Source organism: Physeter macrocephalus, chromosome 2 (assembly GCF_002837175.3).
Source record: "Physeter macrocephalus isolate SW-GA chromosome 2, ASM283717v5, whole genome shotgun sequence".
NCBI classification, from domain to species: Eukaryota; Metazoa; Chordata; class Mammalia; order Artiodactyla; family Physeteridae; genus Physeter; species Physeter macrocephalus.
In genome coordinates, this window is record NC_041215.1 from 84,613,137 (window position 1) to 84,623,827 (window position 10,691).

Here is a 10,691-nt window from a genome sequence, read left to right on the forward strand (position 1 = left end):
ATCAAGGGATCAATCCAAGAAGAAGATATAACAATTATAAATATATATGCACCCAACATAGGAGCACCTCAATACATAAGGCAACTGCTAACAGCTATAAAAGAGGAAATCGACAGTAACACAATAATTGTGGGGGACTTTAACACCTCACTTACACCAATGGACAGATCATCCAAAATAAAAATAAATAAGGAAACAGAAGCTTTAAATGACACAACAGACCAGATAGATCTAATTGATATTTATAGGACACTCCATCCAAACACAACAGATTACACCTCTCAAGTGCACACAGAACATTCCCCAGGATAGATCACATCTTGGGTCACAAATCAAGCCACAGTAAATTTAAGAAAATTGAAATCATATCAAGCATCTTTTCTGACCACAATGCTATGAGATTAGAAATGAATTACAGAGAAAAAAAACCGTAAAAACACAAACACATAGAGGCTAAACAATATGTTACTAAATAACCAAGAGATCACTGAAGAAATCAAAGAGGAAATCAAAAAATACCTGGATAGGGATTTCCCTGGTGGTGCAGTGGTTGAGAGTCTGCCTGCCGATGTAGGGGACACGGGTTTGTGCTCCGGTCTGGGAAGAACCCACATGCTGTGGAGCGGCTAGGCTCATGAGCCATGGCCATTGAGCCTGTGCGTCCGGAGCCTGTGCTCCACAATGGGAGAGGCCACAACAGTGAGAGGCCTGCGTACCGCAAAAAAAAAAAAAAAAAAAAAATACCAGGAGAAAAATGACAATGAAAACAAGACGATCCAAAACCTATGGGATGCGGCAAAAGCAGTTCTAAGAGGGGAGTTTATAGCTATACAAGCCTACCTCAAGAAACAAGAAAAATCTCCAATAAACAATCTAACCTTACACCTAAAGGAACTAGAGAAAGAAGAACAAACATAACCCAAAGTTAGCAGAAGGAAAGAAATCATAAAGATCAGAGCAGAAATAAATGAAATAGAAACAAAGAAAACAGTAGCAAAGATCAATAAAACTAAAAGCTGCTTCTTTGAGAGGATAGACAAAATTGATAAACCTTTAGCCAGAGTCATCAAGGAAAAAAAGAGAGAGGACTCAAATCAATACAATTAGAAATGAAAAAGGAGAGATTACAACTGACACTGCAGAAATACAAAAGATCATAAGAGACTAGTACAAGCAACTATATGCCAATAAAACGGACAAACTGAAAGAAATGGACAAATTCTTAGAAAAGTACAACCTTCCAAGATTGAACAGGAAGAATTAGAAAATATAAACAGACCAGTCACAGGTAATGAAACAGAAACTGTAATTAAAAATCTTCCAACAAACAAAAGACAAATTGCAGAGGAAGGAAAACTCCCAAACTCCTTCTATGAGGCCACCATCACCCTGATACCAAAACCAGACAAAGATAGTACAAAAAAAGAAAATTACAGACCGATATCACTGATGAATATAGATGCAAAAATCCTCAACAAAATACTAGCAAACAGAATCCAACAACACATGAAAAGGATCATACACCATGATCAAGTGTGATTTATCCCAGGGATGCAAGGATTCTTCAATATACATAAATCAATCAATGTGATAAACCATATTAACAAACTGAAGAATAAAAACCATATGATGATCTCAATAGATACAGAAAAAGCTTTTGACAAAATTCAACACCCATTTTTGATAAAAACTGTCCAGAAAGTGGGCATAGAGGGAACTTACCTCAGCATAATAAAGGTTGTATACGACAAACCCACAGCAAACATCATCCCCAATGGTGAAACACTGAAAGCATTTCCTCTAAGATCAGGAACAAGACAAGGATGTCTACTCTCACCACTATCATTCAACATAGTTTGGAAGTCTTAGCCATGGCAATCAGAGAAGAAAAAGAAATAAAAGGAATACAAATTGGAAAAGAAGAAGTAAAACTGTCACTGTTTGAAGATAACATGATACTATACATAGAGAATCCTAAAGATGCCACCAGAAAACTACTAGAGCTAATCAATGAATTTGGTAAAGTTGCAGGATATGAAATTAATGCACAGAAATCTCTTGCATTCCTATACACTAATGATGAAAAATCTGAAAGAGAAATTAAGGAAACACTCCCATTTACCATTGCAACAAAAAGAATAAAATACCTAGGAAAAAACCTACCTAAGGAGACAAAAGACCTGTATGTAGAAAACTATAAGACACTGATGAAAGAAATTAAAGATGATACAAACAGATGGAGAGATATACCATGTTCTTGGATTGGAAGAATCAATATTGTGAAAATGACTCTACTACCAAAAGCAATCTACAGATTCAATGCAATCCCTATCAAATTACCAATGGCATTTTTTACAGAACTAGAACAAAAAGTCTTAAAATTTGTATGGAGACACAAAACTCTCCGAATAGCCAAAGCAGACCTGAGGGAAAAAAACGGAGCTGGAGGAATCAGACTCCTTGACTTCAGACTTTACTACAAAGCTACAGTAATCAAGACAGTATGGTACTGGCACAAAAACCGAAACATAGATCAATGGAAAAAGATAGAAAGCCCAGAGATAAACCCATGCACCTATGGTCAAAAAATGGATTAGAGACCTAAATGTAAGACCGGACACTCTAAAACTCTTAGAGGAATACATAGGAAGAACACTCTTTGACATAAATCACAGCAGGATCTTTTTTGATCCACCTTCTAGAGTAATGGAAATAAAAACAAAAATAAACAAATGGGACCTAATGAAACTTCAAAGCTTTTGCACAGCAAAGGAAACCATGAACAAGATAAAAAGACAACCCTCAGAATGGGAGAAAATATTTGCAAACGAATCAACGGACAAAGGATTAATGTCCAAAATATAGAAACAGCTCATGGAGCTCAATATTAAGAAAACAAACAACCCAATCCAAAAATGGACAGAAGACCTAAATAGACATTTCTCCAAAGAAGACATACAGATGGCCAAGAAGCACATGAAAAGCTGCTCAACATCACTAATTATTAGAGAAATGCAAATCAAAACTACAATGAGGTATCACCTCACACCAGTTAGAATGGGCATCATCAGAAAATCTACAAACAACAAATGCTGGAAATGGTGTGGAGAAAAGGGAACCCTCTTCCCCTGTTGGTGGCCATATAAATTGATACAGCCACTATGGAGAACAGTATGGAGGTTCCTTAAAAAACTAAAAATAGAATTACCATATGATCCAGCAATCCCACTACTGGGTATATACCCTAAGAAAACCATAATTCAAAAAGACACATGCACCCCAATGTTCACTGCAGCACTATTTACAATAGCCAGGTCATGGAAGCAACCTAAATGCCCATCAACAGACGAATGTATAAAGAAGATGTGGTACATATATACAATGGAATATTACTCAACCATAAAAAGGAACGAAATATGGTCACTTGTAGAGACGTGGATGGATCTAGAGACTGTCATTCAAAGTGAAGTAAGTCAGAAAGAGAAAAACAAATACCGTGTATTAACGCATATATGTGGAACCTAGAAAAATGGTACAGATGAAGCGGTTTGCAGGGCAGAAATTGAGACACAGATGTAGAGAACAAACGTATGGACACCAAGGGGGGAAAGCGGTGGGGGGGTGGTGGCAGTGGTGTGATGAATTGGACGATTGGGATTGACATGTATACACTGATATGTATAAAATTGATGACTAATAAGGACCTGCTTTATAAAAAAATAATTAAAATTAAATTAAAAAAAAAAAAGATAAAATATCTCAGTCCCAAAGTGGCTCCTTCTGCAGAAGAAACAAAATATAAATATATACTTTATATTAAAATATTATATATAAGTATATATTTATATATTTACATATGTGTATGTATATACCTATATACACACACACACATATATCATATATATTCAAGTTCTTAGAAACTATTTTTGTAATCTTATGACATTTTTTATATGAAATTTTTTATGCTAGTATTTTTTATTCTTTCCACTGTATATTTCCTATTTGTTGGGAGGATCCCACATGCCGCGGAGCGGCTGGGCCCGTGAGCCATGGCCGCTGAGCCTGCGCCTCCGGAGCCTGTGCTCCGCAACGGGAGAGGCCACAACAGTGTGAGGCCCGCGTACCACAAAAAAAAAAAAAAAAAAAAAAAAAAAAAAAATCCTCATTCAGTCCTTTCTATATTATCTGTATAGTGTGGTTCCAAAATGGAATTTCTTCAGCTTCCCCATGGTTCTTGGATTAAGGCAAAACGTAAACATTTTTATTAGATGTTTTACCTTGAGTAGAACGTATTCTTTGTTGACTGGGAAAATAGACAGCAATTAAAGGGCTTAGGGGGATATGACTCCCAAAGAGACAGTCAGAACGGAGTGGCATGCAGAGGATTGGCCTGGCTAAAACTTTTCCTATAAACCTTCTTAAAAGACTCTGTATACTAATCATCCCTAGAAAGTTGCTCCCCTAGTGAAGCTTTAACTTAATCCCTTCTAAGCAGGGCTAATTTCTTAGAAGCACCTCAAGACTGTTCTACCCAATGGTGATCTCAGCACCTGCTAGGGCTTTAGGGTGGAGAGTAAAGCAACTGGCCCTTCTCCTTCTGCTTTGACTTATCCCTCGCTCTGCCTACTTAACGCTAAGAATATGTTCCCCTTGGGGTTCACACAGATTCTCTCTCTTGTCCTCATAAATTGGATATGATGGAATGCATGGGTTGTCCTCTATAGATAAATTGAGGCACAGGCAGAGCTTTTCAGTGATCTACCAAGTGTCAGAGCTGTTAGGCTGAACCTGAGGTTTCCCTCCAGGTCCATTCCATAAGGTCAGTTGGACCCCAAGGTCCCTTCTGCTCCAGGGACTCTAAATCTCAGCTTATTTTCTTTATCCTCAGTGGAAAACAAGGCCCAGAGCCTGTCTCATGGTCCATAATGAGAACATGTAGTGGTGTTAGCAGTACTGCGATGTTTTGAGATGACAAATTGGGCAGGAACAATATCTTTTCAAAAATTAAATCACTGAAACCTGTGTATATCCCATTTATGAGGAATAAACAGTTATGAATGCCCTTAAAAATGAGACAAATCTGAGACTGGCAGATCTCTCTCTCTCTCTTTCTCTGTTCTTCCTCCCTTTTTCATTATCTCCTGGAAAACATGTAGATCTCTACATCCTGTTCCTCTAGTTGTTCCCACAGGCAAACATAATGTCTACTTGGGAAAAAAAAAAAACTGTTTCCTTAAATAACTGCCATTTTATTAACTCATAAGTATAGCACTGGCCACTGTAATTTAATAGTCTCAGTAAGTTGGATGGCTAAAACACACAATTCAATCAAAATGATCATTACACAAGCTCCACATTTTTATAGAATGCTTTACTTTGGCAGTAAGTCTACCTCATTAAAATACTGAGAATGAAAGTATGACATTGTGATTAACCCCCTGTTATGCTTACAAGAGCAGAATTCCACAGCAAATTCCATCCTGTCAAAGTGCTACTCTTTAGTAACTGGGAAAATGAATACTGAACAAAAGTACCCTATAAGATTGCTGGATAATTTTCTTTACATAAATATATACCAGAAAACTCTTTGGAATTATGTCTTATCATTTCATGGTCCAGATGGGGTTGTTGCATTATGTCAACAAGGTAACAAAATATTAATCTGAAAGTATGTTGGCTCTAATTGAAAGGTGTTTGTCTAAACTGCTTATGGAAGGTTTTTTGGCAGCTCTAATCACCAGATATTTTACTCCTCCGTGTCTTCTTTTTTACTGGTAGCAGGCTCTAATGCCTTCTGAAAACTCCCTAAAACCTTATATTAAGTATATTATAAGTAAACACTGTGAATCTTCAAGTGGGAGTACTGTCTATTACAACCTACTTGGGGATTCTAAAACCAAGTCTTTGCAATGAGCTTTATTTATTCAACCCACCATAAATAGTTACCGTTAGAAGGGGAGACAAAGGAAATAACTTGTCTGGGATTCAATTAAATTTCTCCAAAATATTAATATTGCTTTAAATTATGATAAAAATGAATTACTTGCTATCAGTGGGAATGAAAACCTGGTCTGGGGCAAGAAACATTTTCTTTAAACTATATTAAACACTGAAGCATAACAAAAAATAGCCTTCAGAAATTATATATGAAAAAGAATATTAAATTATCTGAAAAAGACACCACTCTATTAATTTTATCCTGTTTGCTGAGCATTTTAAATATTTTCCATTTAAACACTTTTTCTTTACCCAAAATTATCAGCAACAATAATGTCCTTGAAAATTTTTTTACAAATCCATCATGAATTCATTTTATTAAAACTCCATTTATATTTCTAAAATATAATTTCAATAAGAATTTTTATTAGGAATATTTTTTAAATTATTGAATGGAAAAATATCCCCTCATTTATTCTACAAGAACCTGGGTAGTTCAATTCTCTTGCATATAAACAAGAATAATTGCTTAAATATTTGAAAACACTTCTAAAATATAAAGTTCTGTAGAGTACACAGAGACCCCAGTGTCAGGAAAGGCAATTTGTCCTTGCTGTTATTAATAAGATACTAACATAACCTGGTTCTCCCAAAATTTCAACTACAATCACTTTTTAAGTCATACATTTTTCTATACCATTCTTTAGCCCAGCTTAGTTACACTAAGGTGACTACATAATTTACCATTCAAACCAGGCAACGGGAGAGGCCACAACAGTGTGAGGCCCGCGTACCACAAAAAAAAAAAAAAAAAAAAAAAAAAAAAAAATCCTCATTCAGTCCTTTCTATATTATCTGTATAGTGTGGTTCCAAAATGGAATTTCTTCAGCTTCCCCATGGTTCTTGGATTAAGGCAAAACGTAAACATTTTTATTAGATGTTTTACCTTGAGTAGAACGTATTCTTTGTTGACTGGGAAAATAGACAGCAATTAAAGGGCTTAGGGGGATATGACTCCCAAAGAGACAGTCAGAACGGAGTGGCATGCAGAGGATTGGCCTGGCTAAAACTTTTCCTATAAACCTTCTTAAAAGACTCTGTATACTAATCATCCCTAGAAAGTTGCTCCCCTAGTGAAGCTTTAACTTAATCCCTTCTAAGCAGGGCTAATTTCTTAGAAGCACCTCAAGACTGTTCTACCCAATGGTGATCTCAGCACCTGCTAGGGCTTTAGGGTGGAGAGTAAAGCAACTGGCCCTTCTCCTTCTGCTTTGACTTATCCCTCGCTCTGCCTACTTAACGCTAAGAATATGTTCCCCTTGGGGTTCACACAGATTCTCTCTCTTGTCCTCATAAATTGGATATGATGGAATGCATGGGTTGTCCTCTATAGATAAATTGAGGCACAGGCAGAGCTTTTCAGTGATCTACCAAGTGTCAGAGCTGTTAGGCTGAACCTGAGGTTTCCCTCCAGGTCCATTCCATAAGGTCAGTTGGACCCCAAGGTCCCTTCTGCTCCAGGGACTCTAAATCTCAGCTTATTTTCTTTATCCTCAGTGGAAAACAAGGCCCAGAGCCTGTCTCATGGTCCATAATGAGAACATGTAGTGGTGTTAGCAGTACTGCGATGTTTTGAGATGACAAATTGGGCAGGAACAATATCTTTTCAAAAATTAAATCACTGAAACCTGTGTATATCCCATTTATGAGGAATAAACAGTTATGAATGCCCTTAAAAATGAGACAAATCTGAGACTGGCAGATCTCTCTCTCTCTCTTTCTCTGTTCTTCCTCCCTTTTTCATTATCTCCTGGAAAACATGTAGATCTCTACATCCTGTTCCTCTAGTTGTTCCCACAGGCAAACATAATGTCTACTTGGGAAAAAAAAAAAACTGTTTCCTTAAATAACTGCCATTTTATTAACTCATAAGTATAGCACTGGCCACTGTAATTTAATAGTCTCAGTAAGTTGGATGGCTAAAACACACAATTCAATCAAAATGATCATTACACAAGCTCCACATTTTTATAGAATGCTTTACTTTGGCAGTAAGTCTACCTCATTAAAATACTGAGAATGAAAGTATGACATTGTGATTAACCCCCTGTTATGCTTACAAGAGCAGAATTCCACAGCAAATTCCATCCTGTCAAAGTGCTACTCTTTAGTAACTGGGAAAATGAATACTGAACAAAAGTACCCTATAAGATTGCTGGATAATTTTCTTTACATAAATATATACCAGAAAACTCTTTGGAATTATGTCTTATCATTTCATGGTCCAGATGGGGTTGTTGCATTATGTCAACAAGGTAACAAAATATTAATCTGAAAGTATGTTGGCTCTAATTGAAAGGTGTTTGTCTAAACTGCTTATGGAAGGTTTTTTGGCAGCTCTAATCACCAGATATTTTACTCCTCCGTGTCTTCTTTTTTACTGGTAGCAGGCTCTAATGCCTTCTGAAAACTCCCTAAAACCTTATATTAAGTATATTATAAGTAAACACTGTGAATCTTCAAGTGGGAGTACTGTCTATTACAACCTACTTGGGGATTCTAAAACCAAGTCTTTGCAATGAGCTTTATTTATTCAACCCACCATAAATAGTTACCGTTAGAAGGGGAGACAAAGGAAATAACTTGTCTGGGATTCAATTAAATTTCTCCAAAATATTAATATTGCTTTAAATTATGATAAAAATGAATTACTTGCTATCAGTGGGAATGAAAACCTGGTCTGGGGCAAGAAACATTTTCTTTAAACTATATTAAACACTGAAGCATAACAAAAAATAGCCTTCAGAAATTATATATGAAAAAGAATATTAAATTATCTGAAAAAGACACCACTCTATTAATTTTATCCTGTTTGCTGAGCATTTTAAATATTTTCCATTTAAACACTTTTTCTTTACCCAAAATTATCAGCAACAATAATGTCCTTGAAAATTTTTTTACAAATCCATCATGAATTCATTTTATTAAAACTCCATTTATATTTCTAAAATATAATTTCAATAAGAATTTTTATTAGGAATATTTTTTAAATTATTGAATGGAAAAATATCCCCTCATTTATTCTACAAGAACCTGGGTAGTTCAATTCTCTTGCATATAAACAAGAATAATTGCTTAAATATTTGAAAACACTTCTAAAATATAAAGTTCTGTAGAGTACACAGAGACCCCAGTGTCAGGAAAGGCAATTTGTCCTTGCTGTTATTAATAAGATACTAACATAACCTGGTTCTCCCAAAATTTCAACTACAATCACTTTTTAAGTCATACATTTTTCTATACCATTCTTTAGCCCAGCTTAGTTACACTAAGGTGACTACATAATTTACCATTCAAACCAGGAGAGTTTTGAGAATGAAAGGAGAGGCTATTAATAGGCAGAGACTGGAACTGTCCCAAGCAAACTGGGATAAATGATCACCTTAGTTAGAGCCATCTTCCTTCATAATCTTTCTGCTGTCATTAAGTTAAAGAGCACACGTGTAGTAGTCACCTTCTCCAAATTACAATTTCCACTTCCAGGTCACATAAGTGATGACGGGAAAGGGAGGGGTGGAAGTAAAACAACCAGGCATACTTCTTTTAACTTTGAAAAGGAAAAGCTGGCAAAAAAGGACAGAAAGACCAAAGAAAATAAGACCGTTTACTAGAAGAGAGCAAAGGTTAAAAAAAAAAAGTCACTTTGCTGCCTGAGTTACTTGCTTCTTATTTTCCTTTGAGCCCTTAGCCTACTAGTATAGGTTAGTATTTTGTTTAGATTAATTTATTATTGTTATTAAGCAGCTCTCATTTTAACTTAATTTGGCAGTAACACAAATAAATCTAAATAAATATTAGAATAAGGGGTGGTTAATTCCATCAGTTTTCATTAATGAACAATGCTCAAAGCTATTGTAAAGGATCCAGGGCTCTCAAATGGCAGCTATGCTCATTTCGTCATTGTCAACTCATCAACATACACTTTATAATACCTACCTTTTTGCGTATGTTACAGCAGGGAAGAGATTGTTCACCACCACTTGTTTCTTTGTGACTGCCTACATCTAAGCCCTAGTGTTCTAAGTGTAAGTCACAGAAAATAATACCCTAACATATGACTTAGCCAGCTAATGGCACTCGGCCTAAGGTTGATTCAGTTACTAAAACTACCATCATTGCTGCAAGCCCATTGTAAGCTGATGTTATTTTTGACATTAGTATTTTTGAAGCTAGTTCAGTTAAAGAGGAGATGCAATGCCAAAAAATGCTTGTTAAGTAGCACTCTCATCTCAGGACAGCAATATCTTATACAAACTGTGATACAAAGCCGCTGTCTCAGGTGATACAGGTGAATTCTTACTATAAGTTAGAAATGACTCGCGGGCTGCGATCTATGATAATATGATAAAACAAATTTTATGTAAGCATAAGATAAATGTCAATGAAAAATAATAACCTGATTTTTATCTTCATTTAATCTAACATTAATCACTGAACAGGGAACTTATATCGTAAAAAGTGAAAACTATTATTTAAAATTTTTTTGAAATTTGTAATTAGGACGATTCAAAGGAAAAATCATCCTTTAAGTATCTGATCTTTTCTTACTACTTGCGTAACAAAGAATTTGGCTTTTTTAAGTAAAATGGCTTTCCTAGGCCTTTTTATTTAAATAGTTAGGCCCTTGTGGGGGACACTGTGGGTTGTTTAACAGCTGCGTCAGCCCTCTTTATTCCTTCCTGGAAAGCTTAAA

General features: G+C 35.7%; 1 protein-coding gene across 9 annotated transcripts in view; it reads right to left on the bottom strand.

Moving 5' to 3' along the window:
- The window catches only part of ZNF385B (zinc finger protein 385B), a 167,109-nt gene extending 157,102 nt beyond the window's left edge, over nucleotides 1-10,007 (bottom strand). For 2 of the 9 annotated variants that reach the window (XM_028479722.2, XM_055088830.1), the window contains exon 1: nucleotides 9,381-9,396. Coding sequence is in view for 1 of the 9 variants with exons in the window: in XM_055088830.1 (XP_054944805.1) it covers nucleotides 9,381-9,395 (15 nt within the window). In the remaining 8 variants the exon portion in view is untranslated. Of the gene's footprint in view, nucleotides 1-9,380; nucleotides 9,432-9,452; nucleotides 9,562-9,934 lie in introns of those variants that run through there. The other 7 variants (XM_028479695.2, XM_028479727.2, XM_055088826.1 and 4 more) reach the window with 7 other exon arrangements.
- Nucleotides 10,008-10,691: the final 684 nt, after the last annotated feature.